The sequence below is a fragment of the Pseudogymnoascus destructans genome (genome assembly GCF_001641265.1).
Source record: "Pseudogymnoascus destructans isolate 20631-21 unplaced genomic scaffold scaffold_12, whole genome shotgun sequence".
Classification (NCBI taxonomy): domain Eukaryota; kingdom Fungi; phylum Ascomycota; class Leotiomycetes; order Thelebolales; family Thelebolaceae; genus Pseudogymnoascus; species Pseudogymnoascus destructans.
The window spans coordinates 260,898-280,507 of record NW_020167531.1 but is presented as its reverse complement, the minus strand read 5'-3'; the positions used below and the strand labels follow the sequence as shown (position 1 = coordinate 280,507).

General features: G+C 47.6%; 6 protein-coding genes across 6 annotated transcripts; 3 read left to right on the top strand and 3 right to left on the bottom strand.

The window, feature by feature from the left end:
- Window positions 1-159: 159 nt before the first annotated feature.
- Window positions 160-1,851, top strand: VC83_06398 (uncharacterized protein; the record flags this gene model as incomplete). Its single annotated transcript, XM_024469999.1, has 1 exon — window positions 160-1,851. The coding sequence occupies one exon, from the start codon at window positions 160-162 to the stop codon at window positions 1,849-1,851; it is 1,692 nt and encodes a 563-aa protein (XP_024323580.1).
- An 87-nt stretch (window positions 1,852-1,938) lies between these two features.
- Window positions 1,939-2,935, bottom strand: VC83_06397 (uncharacterized protein). The gene is made up of 2 exons (XM_024469998.1): window positions 2,726-2,935; window positions 1,939-2,660 (listed from the first exon to the last, which is right to left on the bottom strand). Exons 1-2 carry the CDS (start codon window positions 2,819-2,821, stop codon window positions 2,106-2,108), a joined length of 651 nt encoding a protein of 216 aa, XP_024323585.1. The 5' UTR covers window positions 2,822-2,935; the 3' UTR covers window positions 1,939-2,105.
- A 180-nt stretch (window positions 2,936-3,115) lies between these two features.
- Window positions 3,116-5,021, bottom strand: VC83_06396 (uncharacterized protein). Its single transcript, XM_024469997.1, has 4 exons — window positions 4,648-5,021; window positions 4,325-4,596; window positions 4,147-4,273; window positions 3,116-4,086 (listed from the first exon to the last, which is right to left on the bottom strand). The coding sequence occupies exons 1-4, from the start codon at window positions 4,794-4,796 to the stop codon at window positions 3,354-3,356; spliced, it is 1,281 nt and encodes a 426-aa protein (XP_024323586.1). The 5' UTR covers window positions 4,797-5,021; the 3' UTR covers window positions 3,116-3,353.
- Window positions 5,022-5,107: 86 nt separating this feature from the next.
- Window positions 5,108-6,582, top strand: VC83_06395 (uncharacterized protein). Its single transcript, XM_024469996.1, has 2 exons — window positions 5,108-5,713; window positions 5,762-6,582. Exons 1-2 carry the CDS (start codon window positions 5,150-5,152, stop codon window positions 6,368-6,370), a joined length of 1,173 nt encoding a protein of 390 aa, XP_024323587.1. The 5' UTR covers window positions 5,108-5,149; the 3' UTR covers window positions 6,371-6,582.
- Window positions 6,583-6,811: 229 nt separating this feature from the next.
- On the bottom strand, window positions 6,812-10,361 carry KRE33 (killer toxin resistant protein). The gene is made up of 4 exons (XM_024469995.1): window positions 10,257-10,361; window positions 10,015-10,200; window positions 7,161-9,956; window positions 6,812-7,108 (listed from the first exon to the last, which is right to left on the bottom strand). Exons 1-4 carry the CDS (start codon window positions 10,271-10,273, stop codon window positions 6,892-6,894), a joined length of 3,216 nt encoding a protein of 1,071 aa, XP_024323588.1. The 5' UTR covers window positions 10,274-10,361; the 3' UTR covers window positions 6,812-6,891.
- Window positions 10,362-10,511: 150 nt separating this feature from the next.
- Window positions 10,512-14,097, top strand: VC83_06393 (uncharacterized protein). The gene is made up of 5 exons (XM_024469994.1): window positions 10,512-10,650; window positions 10,718-10,773; window positions 10,825-11,129; window positions 11,319-12,144; window positions 12,219-14,097. Exons 1-5 carry the CDS (start codon window positions 10,613-10,615, stop codon window positions 13,931-13,933), a joined length of 2,940 nt encoding a protein of 979 aa, XP_024323581.1. The 5' UTR covers window positions 10,512-10,612; the 3' UTR covers window positions 13,934-14,097.
- The last annotated feature ends 5,513 nt before the right edge of the window (window positions 14,098-19,610 follow it).

Below are 19,610 nucleotides of genomic sequence, written 5' to 3'. Positions count from 1 at the left end.
TTCCAGTATTAGCCATAGAGCCGCTTGGTATCAGATGATATATGCAACGTCATTTTACAGCAGTCATATCTCAGTGCTTCACTATCCAGGTTACGGGGCTATACAGCTACCGCAGTATTCACCGATTTGAAGTCTATACGCCGGGCTTAGGTGCTTGCAATGGCTGTATCATGGCGCCCGTTTATGATATCAGCGATAGACTCCCGCATGCCCCCTCTACTAATTTCAACTATCTTCACCGCGGACTCGTATAAAATATACCTCACAGATCTCGCCCATCTTTGGTGCGAAGATCTCGACCGGCGCTCTATTTTGCGCCGAAGCATCGCGGAAGACACAAACATCGATCCCAGCGAGGATGCTGGCCAGCTCAAGCTCTTCCTGGATAAAATCTCGCTAGGTCTTGAGGGTGGGAAGGATGTTGACCTACTCCTCGGCCTTGACAGTCATGTGGGCAAGGAAAGTTCAACGGGGGCGAGAAACCTGGAAATAAATATGAGCATTGCTCTGCCCAAGCCGTTGCTGCCTCTGAACTGGACAGTAAGACTTTGTTCCTGCCCGCAAAGTGACTTTGCCACACATTTCACCATACCCCTGTTATATGCTCAGAATGCCAGGCTCAAAGAGCTTGATAGCCTGGTTGGCTTGCTCCGTGACAAAGACAACGTCATCCAGAAGTTGGTTGACAAATTGGAGGCAACGGGAGCAGAACTGGGGCATCTTTTCCCTGGGGTTGCGGGTAAAGGCGGCAGGAAAATCCCGAGAAGGGTAGTTGAGGAGAAGGTTAAGGGATTGGAAGTATTCGCACAAGAGCAGTGGCGTAACACCATGCGGAATGCTGAGGCTGAAGACGAACATGCTGGTGTGAAAACCATTATTCAAGGTGCTTTCACTAAGAATTCTCCTGTTGGCTCACTTGCCCATGGTGCAGAACTCCCATGCAGATTTGAGAAATGGTGGGATCAGTTGAAAGATGGGGCGATACCTTTGTCGACACCAAAAGATGGAGGGAAGATCGCTGATGCTGGTGCTGGTGCGGAGGATGTTAAGGCTGAACCGACAGACGCAGATATGGATACAACCGAAGATGAAGGCACAGAAGGGCAGGCGGACGATTTCCAAGTTGCGGCAACACCACCTTCATCGTCACGTAAACCGACTCGGAAGCAAGAATTATCAGACGACGATACGGACGATTCGGATGACCTCGGTGCATCACAGTCGCAGCAACACGTCACGATTCGTGACAGCTTCCCGGCACCAAAAGAGGAAGTACGCTCAGAAACAAAGAAGATCGGGGCGATCGGGGGGGCTGAAAAGGCCTCAAAAACAGCCACCAAGATGAAGCCGGAAGCAGAGCCAGAGCCAGATCCAGAGCCCGAACCTGTAGCAAGAGCCACGAGAAGCCACAAACAGGATGATGCCGATGACGACGAAACCGAGACGGAGGACGAGGGCACGAATGCTCCGTCTAAGCCCACTACGTCTCAAAAGAAATCACCTCCAAAACCGGCCGCCAAAGCTGCGAAGAAAGGAGGTCTTGGGAAGATCGGAGGGAAGAAGTCTGATCCCCCGCCAGTTCCTGCGTCTCCATCAAAGGAGGATGCACCGGACACTCAAACATCGGAGCCCCCACCAAAAGCCACGAAGTCCAGACTTGGCCGGATAGGACACAAACCTCCCAAAGAAGAACCTGCCGCTGATGATGAGTCGAGAGGAAGGACGGAGGCGAAGGAAGAAGAGAAGCCGCGGGAAACGTCGGAAGAGAGGGCACAACGAAAGCGAGAGGAGTTGAAGCGACAGTTGGAGGAGAAAGCCAAGGCGCCTGCGAAAAAGAAGAGGAAGTTCTAATGCTGCCTACTCGTGTCGCTCAAAGTTCGAGGAGGGGTTACGTACATATAGCAGGGTTAATATCAGCAATTTAAACCCTCGGAACCTATCTCTTCACTTCTATTTACCAGTATCTTGCTTACTAATTGTCGCTCTGAGTGATTACACGCCTTTACTATATTATAGTTGCTGTGATTTCTGTCATTATGTACAGCTCCAGTTCAGACCTTTGGTCTTGCTGTCACAAAGCTACCCTCTTACAGCGGTCCCGCCAATCATTTGTGCAGCTTTTCCTCAAAATACTTATCCCACTGCCCCACCGTCCATGAGCTACTAATGCTGTTGTCCACAAGACCATCCCACAGCACAGTAGGAGACACATGGATCCCTGTCTGCCGTCCCAACTTGATGAGCAACTTCAAATCATCCGTGACCTTATTCCCAATATTTAACGCACCTCCCTCGCCAGCTTTCTCCCCCACAACCAACAGCTCATAGAGTTTCTCCTCATCAGCTTGGTGAGTCCCGGGTCCAGAAGCCCCCAAGGCACCGTAGAGTTTAGCAAGACGTCTGTATGTCTGGTTGCGCGTTTCGTTTACGACGTTGACATCGAAGAACTCGGTCTGATGCTTGAACAGCACCGCTGAGTAGGCCCAGAATGTCGTGGGGTCCAGGCGCAGTGCTGCAACGCCTGCTTCATGGACGAGGGTTGACGAGGGATGCCATGGCTGGACTTGCTGGCGGAAGACGACGTTGATCCTGCCTTTGTACTTCGTCTTTATGATGGGGAAGACCTTCTCATAGATGGTCTCAAATTGCTTCTTGGAAAACTGAAATTTAGTTAGATAACTGCCCGGTAGTCCTGCGAGTTTACATGAAGTTGTGGATGTCTTACCGGACAGACATAGTCCAAGTAAACTTCCAACGTGTGCTTCGGTGCATGTGAAAGCGAGGAGAAAAGCTGCCCATAGAACTTCGGTGCGAGCGCCATGTTTCTGAAATATGCTACGGAGTAGTTCTGGCAAACAGAATATCGTGTTGAAGTCTCTCTGTGTGCTCTTGGAGGCGTGGATTGCAACGCTGGATTGCGACTTAAGACGTCGTGTTGCAACATGTAACCACATCTATGACGCAATGTGGGGGTGGAGTTGGGGAGCTTATCGGGAAGCTAAGAAATGTAGGGGTCCAACCCCTGATATTGATGGATGCGGAACAACAACATTGTGAGAGTCTACTACAGTAGTAGAGCAGTTATTGGATTTCCATATTTTCATAATGATATTCATATAATACAATTGTCTATTTGTCTACCTTGTCGAGTAATCGCCCATCAACACTGGACCCCCTCCCTTCGGTAGCCCGGCCGCAATATATCGTGATGGTGGACTCCTGAAGAACCATCCCTTATCAAAGCGCCATGCAAATGCCGCTGAACGCCTCGAATGCCCATCCCGTGCCTTCCCATTCGCAAATTCGAAACCCTCAATCCTCCATATTCATCCTTCTTCGTCGAGACTCTTATCTTAAAAACGTCGCGGGCTTTGTTTCTTTCTTCTTGTCCTACGTACTACCAACTGGCAGTTCCTGGCATCATATGCCTTCGTCTTGGGGTCCCATACCCCAATAACTTCCAAAGTAACAAAGTCAAGTTGCGTTTCTATCTCTACCCACCCGGTAATTACGATGCTGCCCCTAGGTATAACTTTCACTTGCTTCCAATTGGCGGTATTGGTGAATCTGAAAGTAAAAAGGGCGTGAGCACAGCGTTTGGCCATCATCTTATACAACTCAGTGTCTCTGATTGTCCTGCGCCCTGGTTGATCACTGCCGTTTTGGTTCACGTTTTTAGCTGCTGATGCGGCATCCGATTGGGTTTGTAGGGCCTTTTCGCCAATGTGGCCGGGTTGCTTGTTAGCTGACTCCTGGGTCTGTTGTGCCGTGGAATGGTTAAAATTGCCGGCCTGTGTCGTGACGCCGACTCCGCCTGTAACTCTGGCTTGCGTGACCTTTTCTTCGGTTACTTTTTTGTCGCTCGAGGCTAGAGCAGGATATGTCTTCTTAGGATCAGGAATCCTATAATGGGCACGCATTATGCTGCGTGTTTTCTCTTCTGGATCTTGGCTGAAGAGAACTTGCACAAACTTCCAAGTAGCTTTTGCTACAGCAACAGGGAATAACGCTTGGCGGATTCGCAAAACAGTTTCTTGATCGATGGGAATGGTGCTCCAGGAAATGAAATCGTCCGTAATTTCAATGCTGCAAGCCAATAAATGTCAGTAATGTGCGGAGACGCAGAAGGGGGGCTGTATAGCGTACCCTGAACGCACGAATTCTGGTGGAGGGCCGTAAGGGTAGATGATGTCCAGCCAGTGTTTCAATATTCGAGCACCTTTGCCCCCTTTTGCGTTTTCAACCGATCGTCTAGTGATCTCGGCAAGTTCAGCTGTTCACAATCAGTAAGCAAGCCTTCATATAAACAGATGGCAACCCATACCTCTAACTTTCTTAATAAGCGTAACATCTTTGCTGAACTTTATATACTCTTGCCATTCCGGATCGCTGCCTCGATACGGACTTTGAGGGATTTGCTTGATTGTGCCTGGGAATGGTATGAAAAGCGCATCTTCCAGGTCCTCCAGCGTTTCGCTGTCCGATATGGCTCCTTCTTTCTCGAATTCATCTGCCAGTTTATCGAGCGGTGCAAAAGCTGCTTTGGTGAAGATATTATACATCAAAAGTATTCCTATTGCTGAACCGAGCATATATCTACAGGCCATCAGTTTACGAGCGACAGTTTGTGGCGGGGACGGATTTTACCTCCTGCTCATAGGCGCTTTCTTGAGGCGCACCCCTTGAACTAATGCATTACCACCATCCCGTCGTACTCGCGCGTGAACCGATAAAGGCACGCGGTTCAGCCTGAAAAGGCTTGATGTGGCACGAAATGCCCTGAACATTTGGGCCATCAGGGGCCCCTTCGGGGGCTAGCAAGCCTTGTAGGGCGTTTATCTTCTAACGCGGTGTTGTTTTAGGCGTCAGAAGCTGCAGATCTCATCTTAAATCTAATCGTATTGACATGTGCAATCTTTCAGTTGCAATAACGTCAGGCGTATGTTGTCTTAATTATTCTGATCGGCGCCGTGGCCCAGATGAGGCCTAGAAAGTTGAGCCGCCGAGGGCGGTAAATGACGGCAATATTTCTGTATTCGGGTTAGCGCAACCGAGCCCAATGAGCTACAGCTCGTCGACGCTATCGCGACTCGTAAGGTAGACGACAGTTCAGTGCCTCCATCCGTACGAAAGGCCTCATACAGCAATTATGAGGCTCTCATTTGGCTTGCTACTGCCAGTAATCGCTGGGGTAGCGCATGCTACTTCCTCACGCGTCGACAGCTTCGTATTCACAGCATCGAAGGAACTGGATGCTGGGTCCGTTTCCCTTACTCCAGAGCAAGTCAGGGTTGTCCTGGCGCAACAACTCGATGTCACACAATACCATAGATTAGGTGCCGGAGACAGGAGTGAAAAGGAGCTGAAACTCATCAACACGTTGGGCGGGCAGCACCCTAAACTCTTCGATGAGGATGTTGCGGGGGCAACCTCTCCTAGGCACCTAGTGGTGTTCTTGGACGTCTCTCTTGACGGAAGCAAGGCCCTCAAGGCCAAATGGAGTGAAAAAGGTCGGACGGAGCCATCATTTGTGATGGTAGGAAGTCCAGGCCGTGAGTCCGTTGGCACTCTCGTTCGAGACATCCAACAGCAGATTTCCCCGCGAGAGCTTCCTAATGAGCAATGCACTCTTACCAAGGCCATCGATGTGTCTGCCTCCGAATGCTGGCACAACAAGAATAGCCATATCATGCACAAGTTCACCGATGATAGCGTAAGTAAATTCTTTCTACCTCTCACAATCTCCACTAACAACTTCCAGTCCGACTTCGACACTTTCGTCAAGAGCCAAGACTCGCTTTTCAGTGCGATCGAAAAAGGAGATCTCGAAGCGACTTTCCTTCTGATGACACCAGGACAGACCAACCGCTTCAAGAAGCAGCCTTGGGGATCGTATTCGCTTCCAGCTTCTGACTCCGATCTTCGGAAACGAGAACAAGAACAGCCAATGTCGGACATCGTCTCTTCCTCGTCCTCCTCCACTCTTTCTGGACCTCTACCTACTTCTACCCCCATCGGTCGTCTCCCACCGCTCTGCTACAACACACTAGAATCTTGCACCACATCGACACAAAACTGTTCAGGGCACGGGGCGTGTTTTCGTAAGTTCGGCCCCGCCGAAGGGGCGTCGGGCGCCAGTTGCTTTGCCTGCAAATGCTATGGCCCAGACCCAACGGATAAAACGAGGAAGGGCTACTGGGGAGGGGCTGCGTGTCAGAAACAAGACATAAGTGCGCAGTTCTGGATCATCGCTGGCTTCAGCGCTCTCCTGATCGGGATTGTAAGCTATGCCATTGGGATGATGTTCAGCATTGGGTCCGAGAAGTTACCGGGAGTCATTGGGGCTGGAGTTGCGGCGAAGACAAGGTAGACGGTGGGAAGGTAAACGTCTGGATGACGTGAAACCGGAATCACTGCTTTCTACGTTTTGTTTTAGCTCAAAGCCAGGGCTCGGGTTGGCGTTTTGATGTAGAATCATGTATACATAGCGATTACGTGCACTGCACGGCTTTGAAGGATATTAGGAAGACGATGCGAAGTCTGTTATAATACTCGTTGTTTTTTGTGAGGTTTGAAACAATTCACTTTGTATACACTATCCCAGCGATGGAAGCATGTGAATGATGTTGAAAGGGTCATTGGGGATCAGTCATGAATGAGCTGAAATGCGATGCCCTCCCAGCCCGCGGTTTTGTTACAACATATCTTCCACTAACATTGCCGCTTTCTAAATCCTCGGGTCACGGATACCTACTATACAGAGCACATCTTGGTTGTTGCAGTAATATTTCACAGTTCCGAATTGATGTATCAAAGATAATATACCCTTTATATATCGTATATCTACATTCTACCCACGCCAACGCCGAATGACACCCCATTTTATCACCCTCAGTGCTTCTTCCCAGTCTTAGCCTTCTTATTGCCCCGATCCTTTTTCTTATCTCCCATCTCCTCCTCGTAAATCTCTGCCGCGCTCTCGCCCGCCTTCCTCTTTGACTTAAGGGTCTTTACACTGATTGCCGATGGCTTCGCTCCCTTCTTCGTCGCCTTGAGAACTTCCTGCTCCGCATGTGCCCATCCCGGTGCTTCAGATGCGATCTCATATCTATAATTACGTTAGTTGGAGTTATAATTTGTCGATATAGAAAGAGACTTACTGGTCCAATGGTAGCGCATCGATAAGCTCCCTCTGCTTCTCCCGCAGTGCCTTCATAGCCTCGTCACCGCCCTCCTCCAACTCATCTTCCAGGTTGGTTTCAAGAGCCACAAATCTCTCGTCTATGATCTCATCGTCGTGTGCGGCACTTGCATCCGCACGGCTTACACCAAGAGTCTCTTGTTTTGGCAGCTCGGCGTCAATGGCTCCAGTCACTAGGTTCCCAAAGTGACTCGACAACTTCCGCATGATCTTGATGAACATGGCCAACAGCTGGCTACTTGGCAGGTTAAGCTCGCTCTCCACAGCAGTCAGGTCTTTGCGTTGCAGGCCGACAGCCAAAAGAATGGCAGATTGCACGCCAGTAAGCTTCAGCACAGGGAGGCGGCCAGTGAAATACAACGCCGCGAGGGTTGGGATCAAGTCCAATACAACATGGTAGTCGAGCATGTTGTTCGCATATGACTCCAAGCGCTTCAGGTCGAACGGAGAGAGAAGACCGTCGAGTTCCGTCTTAATAAGTCCCTTGGCCTCATGCTCAGGGTCCAATTTAAAGCCCCCACGAGCTGATTCGTCAATACTGAGCGCAGTGATAGAGGCGAAGTCTCGGAACTGGTACGAGAGGAGAGAAAGGAAGCGCTTGTGATAATCCCTAGCAAAAGCTCCCAGCCAAGCCTTGTCGTCCCCATTCTGCAATGGGCGCAGCATAACACACGTATGTTCGCCAGTCAAGTCATTTGCTGTTTGGCGGAGGTATATGGGAACAAACTGCGAGCGTTTCCAGAACTTGTGCAGGGGCTGTGTGAGACCATAGGACACGCCGATATAATCGAGGTTGTCAGGTCGGCGCTCTGTGAGCTTGCTGAATAGCGGAGGCATTTTGCGGATGTCCCTGACCTTGATATCGTCATCCAGTAAGGTAGCATTAGCAAGCTCCTCGTCTGTGACACGGGTAATAGACTGCTCAGCTGATAGCGGAGCGGCGTCCTCAGAGAGACTTGCAAATTTTCCTTCGTAGAAGTCGTTGAGAAGCTCAATTGCGCGCGCACCATAGCCCATCCCGATATAGTCTGGGTTGGTGGCAATCCTCACAATGCGAGCTCCAGAAAGGCCGGCAAAGTCCTCGTCCTGGAATTGCTGGGATACCAGCCAAGGGATGAGATCACCTGCGGCGCGCTGTCCACGAGCAAGAGAGTTCAGTACTGATTGCTTGGAAATCTGACCTTCAAGGGCTATTTGTATGACGACAAGGGGTTCCGGAAGACGAGCACTGTCTTCGGACACAGGAGGGACGAGGACGAACAGCTGGTGAGCTGGTGCATCGGACATCAGCTGAAGGTCATCTGGGGAGTTTTTGTAATGTGACGCGACGTATAGAGCGATCATTTGTTGCAGGAACTTTTCGGAGACAGGATGGAAGGAGAAAAGGGTGTCGCGGTTGACATTGAGGAGTTGGCACTGAGATGGGTGAGGGCAGCCTTGGGTGTTAAGCTTTGAGCGAGGGAGGGTAGCATCGAGGCAGAGGAGGTTGTTGAGCCACTTCTCAACTAGATCTCCCTGGGTATAACGAATGGGCTCTGACAGGGTGATTTCGCGAAGTGAACGACCTCCTGTAAAGCTGTTGTCGGATTTAATAGCCTTGCCGCTTGTTCGATCCATCTCCGCGTCTTCTCCTGTAGATTTGGTAGTTCCCCGCGATTGTTCACGGAGCTGCTTAATCAGTTTCAAAGATAGCGAACGCCCAGTTCCCTCATAACCGTTAATTGTTGATGCCATGAAGACCAGGTAAGGTCCCATGAGTTTTCTGACAAGAGGTAGAGGGATAGCCGCCGCCTCATCAATAACAAGTAACTCAGCCTGGCCTAAAACATGTGCGTCCTGGGGTCTGATATATTGGATAGTTTGGCGATGCTGGCGATGTACGTTCACACGGACAATAGCTTTGTTGAAATCGGGATTCGTAGACTGGATGATGGAGTAGTCGACATGGTCCATATAACCCAACGAGTCGAATCCTTTGAAGATGAACTCGAAGAGCGTCTTCAAATTCTCTGGGCTTGGAGAAGTGATGAAAATGTTGCTGTAACCATGTGCAACAGCAGCCGCCACCGCAACACCTAACGCTGCCGATTTACCACGACCTCTAGCAGCCGTCAATGTGACTGTGCTCTTCAATGTCTTCTCTGCAATAGCATCCACAAAGGTCAAGAGGGCCTTGGCTTGGTCCACGGTCTTAGCCAAGGTTATCAACGATCCTACGGGTTGAGTGTCTTGTAGTGTATCTTTCATGCTGTCAAGTTCTTTCTGCTTCTCGGTTTTGGGCTCATCGAGGTCTGGCGGTGGCAGCGCCTTCACGTTTTTGCCTCCCGAAATTGGAAGCACATTGAGTTCGTCATCGATAACCAGACACGACTCGCAGCTTCCCAGGGACAGGATAAATCTCTCGTTAAATCGTGCGGTAACATCGTCGTGAGCCTCTGTCCGGTATCTCGAATGGACGTCCATCGATAGCGTGTACAGCTGCTTCAAACTGGTCATTCCCTTCAATAATAGCACGACAAGTCCGCCACCTTCCACAGTCTCTATTGTTCTTGCGAGGAGATTTGGGGTAATCGCTTCAAAATCCTGCAAGATGCACATGCCGTAGGTGTTTCCCAGGATCTTCTCCGTCTCTTTATAGTAAACATAGCGAATGTCGTGTAATGATACAAAAAGTTCAAACGGGTCTTCGGTATTGGCTTCGCGGATTCCTCGTTTAATATCTTTCTTAATCTTCAGCTCGCGCTTCTTCCGATGACTGCAAATCTAAAGGTCAATTCCGACTCGTGCTTGCCGCAAAAATTGGGTGTGCTAACCTGGTGAAGCCCAACAGCTTGTTCTTATATGCCCACAGCACCGACTTGTTCTGCTTTACATCCATACTCGACATAATATAGTGAAGATGGACAATGACATCCTTGGATCGGTCGCCAACGACGACGATAAAGCTTCTCTTCTTTTCTTGGACTCCATTGCGAATGAGCGCGGGGATGCGCGAATCCCTTTGAAAGTGTCAGTTGAGCATATTTTTTGCATGGAGGAGAAGCTTGGAACATACACTGCTTTGCGAACCATATCTTCGGCGTTATCAGTGCTCTAATTGCCTGTGAAGGGCAATATGAACCTGGGTTGAAGCGACTGGAAGCAGAGAGTTCGAAAGGCTGCGAAATGATTTAAGCTAGACGAGCCTTGCGATAAAGTCGTCCTCTCGAGAACTTTTTTGCAGGGATGCAATACGACTATTCTATATTAGGCCTAGCGCATCTTACCCCGATGACCAAGTTCATCCTCGGACTCACGGCCCCTGAAAGCTTATATAGCACCCTCCCCCCATGCCTTGCCAGGAGAACATGCGATGAATTGGACATATTAGTCTGTTTGTATAGTTGTATTTTTTTTTTTTTGATTTTCACAATGGCAAATGGCCCCTTTGTGGGGGCCATTGGACTATGGTACGTACCGATATTCGTCGCGTCCTTTCACTCCCTTTCTCGACCCCCAAGCTAACACGGTATACAGTTTTTGTATAATTATCACATGGCTGCCTATCACGTGGCAAGAGCATCCTTCTTTCGGTGCGTACGGCAATCCAATAACGCCGTGGGCAGCTACTAATCAGTTGCTAGTTCATCCCGTTCATGCCGCTATCACTGCGTTTTTCATTGCTGGCATTGTCCTACTGGCAATTAGCAGAACCAGTATTCCTACCCGTTTAGGAAGAGGACGTGGAGGAGCTGGTAGAGAGTATAGGAGTCATGGCGGCGGCATATCAGCGGCGTCTACGCCAGCTCGAATTGCTATTGCCCCGACACAACTCACTCCCCAAAGGCGGAGGCTAGTCTTCAGCCTTCTTGTTTTCTGTACTGTTATCCGTGTGGGAATGTTGAGAAAAATATCCGAAGCAGCTCAATGCTCAGCAAGAGATCTCGAGGTATGCACACATTCAAATCATTCTCGTCCCTTACTCAGCATCTTGTTGAATATTGCTCTTCTCTCTCTGCACATTTTCCCTACAGATCAGCCCCTTTCTTCTTATTTTCAATGCGGAGTAGCCAATACCTCATTTACCTAGAGGTTGGCATGGCAATTTGTATTTTGATACGTTTACTAATTTAAACAGCTTATATCTCTCCCTATTATATTCGCCATATATGATTTCGTCACTAGTCCGCCGAATTATAATGCGGATGATATAAGAGATTCTATCTCAAACAGCGCGTTAGAGGACCTATTCGATACAATAAGATGGTCACGGGTCCGCTACATCGTTCCTACCATCCTGTTAACTCTGGGAATATATCTCACCTCATCGCGATTACCGTCTGCTTTTGTTTGTTCCGAAGCATTGAATCAGCGCAGCTACACTGTTTGTCTCCAAGTTATGGGTATTGGTTTAGATTGCGTTATCATTGTCGTATTGTCGCAGTTATTGGCTGGCTGCAATGACGACAAACGGAGAACGAGTATGCTTGGATATATCATGATGGCATCTGCTGCTTTACTCTCAGCCGCAGCGTTTTTATATCTAATTGTTCACCCCTTTCAGATCACGGCAATACTTTCTACGCCATCCTCATTTAAACACAGCATTTTCATCGATGGGATGGCCCTTACAGCACTTATATTCTGTGTCGCCTATCTCAATTCAGACCTTAGGCCTTTCGCAGTTGTCATGACCATTGTTTTCACGACAGTCATGGCCCCATTGGTGGCTAATGCATGGTCGGAGAAGCGCCCTTTTCCGCCACAGTCAGATACGTCCAGGATTCTAGGAGTTGCCTCACTCTTTTTTGGATACATGAGTTTTATTATAATATATAAAAACGGGGAGGCTGCCAAACAACCCCAGAATATCTTGAACCGAGTTCATACTATTTTTTATATCCTACTGGCTGCAGCGTTTATCTACACGGAAACGGTCTTTATTTGGCGAAGTAATAAGGCTGGTAAGTCCACAAAAGCTTGCAGCATTTTGGCTTCGCGTCGATCATATTAATACCTTGGCTAACACCTCCCATAGGCTTCCACCCTGTCCGCCTGCTTGTGTACCAAGGCCAGGTTAATGCCGCTGCCTGGTCCAAACAAGCCTCTTCGAGCGAAAATCTTACAGCGGCCGTTGACGAGTACAAATCTCGATACCATCGACTTCCACCTCCAAACTTTGATAAATGGTTTGAGTATGCTAAAGATCGGAATTGCACTACCATTGACGACTACGACCAGATCTATGAAGACCTTCTCCCATTCTGGGGTGTGAAGCCTGCCTTGATTAGAAAACAGTCTACTATTATGCGCAAAAATAGTGGCTTTATCAGCGTCCAAATCGATAAGGAGAAAGTGAACACAGTACAATTTTCGGAGGAATACTCGCACCTGGACGATCCTATCATCAACATGATCAAGTCTTTTGCGACGTGGCTCCCTCAAATGCAAATCGTCCTAAACCCCAGCCCGTCACCACAGATTGCATTGCCTCGCTCTTCCCTAACGAGCCTCGAATCTGCTGGGCATCGATCCGAGCATATTGAGGAAAGGGAGACAATTATCACCACATGGGCTACACTGTCAAAATGGGGCCCTTTGACGGCCGTTGAAAGCGGACCAGCAGTCTCACCAATGGTTAGGCATATTTCTCGGTGGGACGCTTATATGGCACCCACGTGCTCGTCGTCCTCACCTGCGCGCTCACATCCGCACTCATCTCGCACCCTCTGTACCTCATGCTTCGCATCTTATTCCGTCGGGCAATTTATACGCGATATATCTCACTCACTCGATCCTTGCCTTCAGCCTGACCTTCGTACGGTTTCCTCCTTTCTTTCCTCGCCAGCCACCGTTCCGAACACGGGTTACCCTGCCGACACCCTCATACCCATATTCAGCTCGAGGAAGATCGAGGGGTATAACGACATTCTATTTCCGCTTCCAGGGACATATGTTCCCTCTGGCCCAGCCTCTAATCCAGATCTCTCACTTTCCGTCCCAGGTCAAAAACCTTTCGCAAAATTGCGCGATGTGCTATATTGGCGCGGTGAGGCTCCGCCGTCCGGGCTAGGAGCGCATGATTGGCAAGGGGTCAGCGAGCAGCGCCTCGTTACACTAGCCCACCAAGCGCCATCCAACTATAAGATCCCTATTCTGTTACCCTTTGACACTGAGGGCAAAAAACATGAATACGAGTATGTCAGACTCGCGGCGATCTCTGACCAAATACAAGTCGATGCTGGTTTTAGCGGAGTGCCGGAGAAGAACTGTCACCGTGAAAAAGAGTGCCAGGCACGGCGCATACATTTTGGTACCAATGCGACGCTCGGCGATAGCGACAAGGATAGGTATTCTAGTCGGTACATACTCACGACCGATGTCTCCGGGCCAAAGGAGTTTTTAAAGAGCGTTATCTCCGGCTCAGTTGCCGTGCGGTCTGGGATCTTCAAGAGTTGGTACGAAAAACGTCTTACGCCTTGGATACATTATATACCACTCGACATGCGCTGGCAGGGCCTACATAGTACGATGGCATATTTTATGGGGCTTTCTGGGACGGTGAAAGGGGAGCAAGTTAGTATGGACGCCCAATTGAAGGAGGCTAAATTTATTGCCGAACAAGGGAAAGCGAGAGCAGAGAGTGTGGTTAGACAGGCCGATGCAGAGGTGTATCTTTTTAGGCTACTGCTTGAATGGGGGAGGATTGTTGATGACTACCGGGATGAGGTTGGGTTTGTTTTGAAGGAATAAGAATTTGGGGGAAATATTTATGGAATATATTTGATACGTATTAAATGCTTAAGTTGTACGAAATTTCGATACACAACAACCATTTAAGTAACGTATTTCACTCAGGGTTAGCAATTCGAATATTAAAGATATACTCGCTGAAGAGGCAAAGGAGGAAGCGAAGGAAATCGACCCAAAACTGATCCTCCCAAAGGAGTTCCATGAATATCTCGATGTGCTTTGAGAACACATCGAGATATTCATGGAACTCCTTTGGGAGGATCAGTTTTGGGTCGATTGAGGAACTTGATCTTGTGAAGAAATATATTGACGACAACTTGTCGAAAGGATTTATTGAAGCTAGCAAAGCTCCCTTTGCCTCTCCTGTCCTTTTCGTCTGCAAACCAGGTGGCGGACTTCGATTCTGTGTTGATTACCGCAAGCTAAATGCCATCACAAGAAAAGACTCATACCCACTACCCCTCATTGATGAAACATTGGCTCAGATCACAGGTGCCAAATATCTTACAAAGATTGACATTCGTCATGCATTTAATCGGATCCGTATGCAAACAAAAGAGGATGAAGATCCACTACCTTTTAAGACGAGATTTGGATCATACAAGTACAAGGTCCTCCCTTTTGGCCTTACAAATGGCCCTGCAACATTCCAGCGATATATGAACGAAACCCTTATGGAATACATAAACAAATTTGTTACAGCATATATGGATGATCTTCTCATCTATAGTGCGCATCGATCTGAGCATACCCAGCACGTGCAAATGGTTTTACAGAAGCTCTGCGAAGCTGGACTACAAGCAGACATTGCAAAATGTGAATTCTATGTCCAAGAAACAAAATTCCTAGGGCTTATCATTGGAATCTATGGCATGAGAATGGACCCCGCAAAAGTCCAAACTATACTTGAATGGAAAGCACCAAGGTCGCTCCGAGATACACAAGCCTTCATTGGGTTCTGCGTGTTCTACCGGCGGTTTATAAGAAGCTACTCTACTATTATGAAGCCACTGGTAAATCTCACAAGGAAAGGTCAAATATTCGAATGGAACCAAGCCTGCCAGGCAGCCTTTGAGCTGATTAAGAAGACTGTTACAGAAGCACCTGTGCTACAACACTTCGACCGGGACAAAACAGCGTATGTAGAAGCAGACGCCTCAGACTATATATCCTCAGGAGTTCTATCACAGAAGGACAACCAAGGAGTACTACACCCCATTGCCTTCTTCTCAAAGAAAATGACACCTGCTGAGTGCAATTACGAGATCTATGACAAGGAGCTACTGGCCATCATTAGATGCTTCGAAGCATGGAGACCAGAAGTTGAGGGCACAGCAATGCCAATACAAGTTTTGTCAGACCACAAGAGTCTTGAATATTTTATGAGCACAAAAAAGCTTACTAGGCGGCAAGCTCGATGGGCAGAATTCCTCTCTCGATACAATTTCCAAATCATATATCGACCTGGCAAGCAGAACGGAAAAGCAGATGCGTTAACTCGAAGACCAGGGGATAGACCAGAAGGGAATGAAGAAGATGACTGTCAAAAACAACAGCTTCAAACTCTATTACCTCTTAAGAGACTCCATCCGGATCTTGCACAGCAGCTAGAACTCAAAAGTCAAGGGCAGGCACAAGATGCTCAACTTGCCCCAATCCTACCACAAGATCAAAGCTTCCATGACCAGATTCAAGCTGCGCAGCTCCAGGATGAATTATGCAAGGATACAATCCGAAGACTACAGAACAACGAGCGAGATAGCCCAAGTATAGCCTTAGCACATTGCTGTCATACTGACATTCGTTGCACTCAGTTTGCTATCAAACTCAAGAGCAAACTTGGAAATCTCCTCCTCAAACCTACAAGTCACTATACATATTTTGGCTTATCACACCAACAACAAGAGCAATACTACTCAACGATTGCTACAACCATCTATGATTCATTACACGTCATCGCTCCTTAGTTACTGGGCCGATATTACCACATAGCATATCTCTACAACCCTCTATGATTCATTACATGACATCACTCATACTACCACATGACATATCTCTACCAACTAGAGGCCTAAGAGCATGAACGATAGCTCTAAAAGCTCCTACGAACCTCTATGATTCATTACATGTCATCGCTCTTTAGTTACCCACAAGATTGGTTAAGTTATGACATAATTTGTCTATGACATAATTTGTCTATGACATAATTTGTCTATAGGGGTACTCTGACCTTGGACCTCCTTTTACTTCCTATAGGCTACGAACCTAAGAGATGGTTCTATGGGATTCTCTTACGTCGACTACAGTTACCAAGCCTGGTAATCATGGAAAGTCTTGGAAAATGAGAGAACTACACTCCTTTAGCATAAATAGGATTGCCCTTTCCTTAAGAAAGGGCAAGCAGACAATACAGTAAATCGACTATCACATACTTCCACGTCTTTTCCAAGCTTCCAAGCATTCATCTTGTTACTCCTTGTTTCTGAAAAGTCAGTGAGGTGTTAACCTCTGACTTACCCCTGAGTTCCCAGACTCAACATTTGTTGCAACTTGTCTGAACCACTTCACTACATCACACACCTGATTGCTGCGTTGTGGAATAGTCTAAGCTACGACCCTTTGGCTCTGTTTTCTAAGACAGTGTGTTGTCTTAGTAAATTCATCCCTTCCTTGGGTGGCTAGATTCTCACATCTGGTGCACCCACCATTACAATTGCGAAGAGAGAAATGGACTCTTACTCTACCAAAATTGAGTTTGGATCCCAGAGGACATCCAAGTTAAACTCCTACAAGAAGTTCATGACCAGCCAGCAATGGGGCACCCTGGAATTGGAAAAATGGTTTGCATCATTAAGAGACAGTACTACTGGCCTCGTATGGACAAGACTATCACTCAATATGTAAAGAATTGCCATATCTGCAAGAGATCAAAAGCAACCCGAGAAACAATTCTATCCTTGTAGTAGCATGCTGACTTACAAAAGAGCGCCATTTTATCCCATGCTTTGCAGGTAAAGAAGGCACTACAGCAGAAGCTACAGCGAGGTTACTACTCCAGCATGTATGGAAACACCATGGTTTACCAAATTCCATCATCTCAGACAGAGGGCCCCAGTTTGTAGCTGTAGTGTGGAAACTCCTCTGCAAAGTTTGGAAAGTTACAATCAAATTGTCTACAGCCTTCCACCCAGAAACTGACGGGCAAACTGAGAGGTTTAATGCAGAACTCGAGCGATATTTACGGGCTCATGTCAACTATCTCCAAGACAACTGGGTTGAATATCTTTGCATGGCTGAATTCACAGCAAATGCCCTTCCATCAGACTCAACAAAAGTTAGCCCATTTTTTGCAAACAAGGGTTTCGAGCCAAGAATGAGCTTTGATATAGAGCATAGCACGTTCCAAACTGCCCTTCAAGAACATAAGGACATAGCTCAAAACATGAAAGATATTTGGGAATTCCTACAAGACCAGATCGCCCTCTCACAAACCCGAATGGAGCACTTTGCAAATCAAAACAGGAAGCCAGCACCAAGATATGACCAGTTCACAAAGGGTGCATCACAAATAATGCACTAGTTCAAGTTACTGCACATAGAGAACCAAAATCTTCGATGAGCAAATGATGTAAGGATACAGGGCACCCTGCTCACAGTAATAGCATATGAGAGTGCGAGTCGGAGGCTAAACGGATGCTATCCTATAGGTCTACTACGAAAGATACAAAAAAGATGATGAGGAACCCCATTGGGTCAATCCCCTTAAGTACCCGAAACAGATCCGACTCGGCTAACCGCCCTAACTCTCCCCACGTGACCATAACCTGCCGACTCCGATCCTTTCTGTCACTGAGGGCGGAGGCATCCTTACACTACCCCCCCTCTTAAGAGAGTGTTTTGTCTGCGAAACACGCTGTGAGAATCATTTCCGCAACATCTCTGAATGGTATCTGTGAGAAGAGCATTCTATGTTGGCAGGAATTCTGTTTGTAATTGCATCTGTAACAACCCTGTTTATGTGCCGTGTCGGGAAGGTGCGTTGTATGTCATGCTAGAGCTGTGCTGTATCGACTCCGTTTAGTGTGCGAAACCAGAGTTTGCTTTGTTCGCTCTGGGGTACATTCGTGGTGGTCCGAGTGGGCTCCGAATCGCATCCGCGAAGCGTTCAGGTTGGACTGTCCTAAGTATGAAAGGAGAAATGGCTGCGCTAACCCGATTCGGAGTTCATTGTTGTAAGCCAGACTATGAGTATGCAGCTGCGTCCACTTCTTCTTGTTGTCTCCAACAACAACGCCAGTGACCACCCCTCCATGTCTGGTAAGTGACCCCTTCTCGTGGATTATTTGACGGTGTACTGACAAATTGGATAGTATATTTACAATCCACACGAACGAGTAGGTGATGGGAACGTGTTGGTGCATGGGTGGCAACGTGTGCTGGGCCGACGGGATTCGTAGAATTCCAACTTTTGACAATGCCGGTTCCGATGCCCTCCGGGGCCCTTTCGGCTGCGTTCTGAGTGCTCTGTCTGCGCTGCCTTCAGGCAAAAGCTCGTGGGATCTTATACTCTTCATTAAGGGTTTTAGTTTTAATGTTCCTAATCTTATTAATGAGGTGGTTTGTGCTAAGCTACCAGATCCTTCATAGGATCCTACAGGCGAGCTTACGGGCATAGTTATCTCTACTATGACACATGGGCCATGTGTAGGCTGCGCACTACTCGCTCAATACTCGGCTCACTCGCTCAGTGGGTTACTCAGCTGGGTGAGTAGCTGAACCTTTTACTCGACTCGGTGAGTGAGGTCAATACTCAGTTACTCTGTAAAAACCCGGTGAGTACTCGGCTATCACGTGTAAGATTTATGCATCATGTGAACAGTCCCTCATACGATTAATACTGTTTTATGGTTAAGTTAAAGTATTACATCTATTAGCATCACTCTCGCCATCTCTAGTAAGCTGTGAGAACGAATCATGTATATTCCTCTATCTAAGTACCATGATTATCAGAAGATTATTAGAACGCTATTATCTATTATATATGCTTAAGAACATCCCTCCACCTTGCTTGATGAGGCCGGCCAGACCTACTAATACCTAAAGTATTTATAGGGTCTTGATGAGGATCCTCGACTGAGCGGAACGAGCTATGAGTCAAGATAACTGTGTATAGAACTTGTTCATAAAATGTCTCTTGTGTGAGAATATGATCTTATTATAGGTATTAACCTACATAATTCTGGTAATAATCTGGTAATCCTTACTTGTTGAGGTTGCATTTGATTGATTCGCATTTGATAGAGACTATCCTTCCCATCTGTGACTTCTTTTTGCAAATGTCTGATGCAAGATGTGTTGCCATAGACTTTGGGCCAGCAGACTTGATTGCAGGATGCGTAAGGGCCTTCGAACAATAAGTACAAATAACACATGGTTCTCCAGAAAGCCGGTCTGCTCCTTGGTGATAACTTCTCCAGTATTGAGAACTCCAGTTGGTTGAATCCCATGCAATCTTCATAAGGAGTTTTGTAGTATGATCTGAGTGTTGTTCATACCATCGTGATAGCTTCCACCACTCAATGAATATATCGTGTGTATCCTTAGTCCATTTGACGAATTGGTTTAACTTGCCAATATATTCAAGGCCTGCAGGGACTTTGTAAGGATGCCTGTCCCT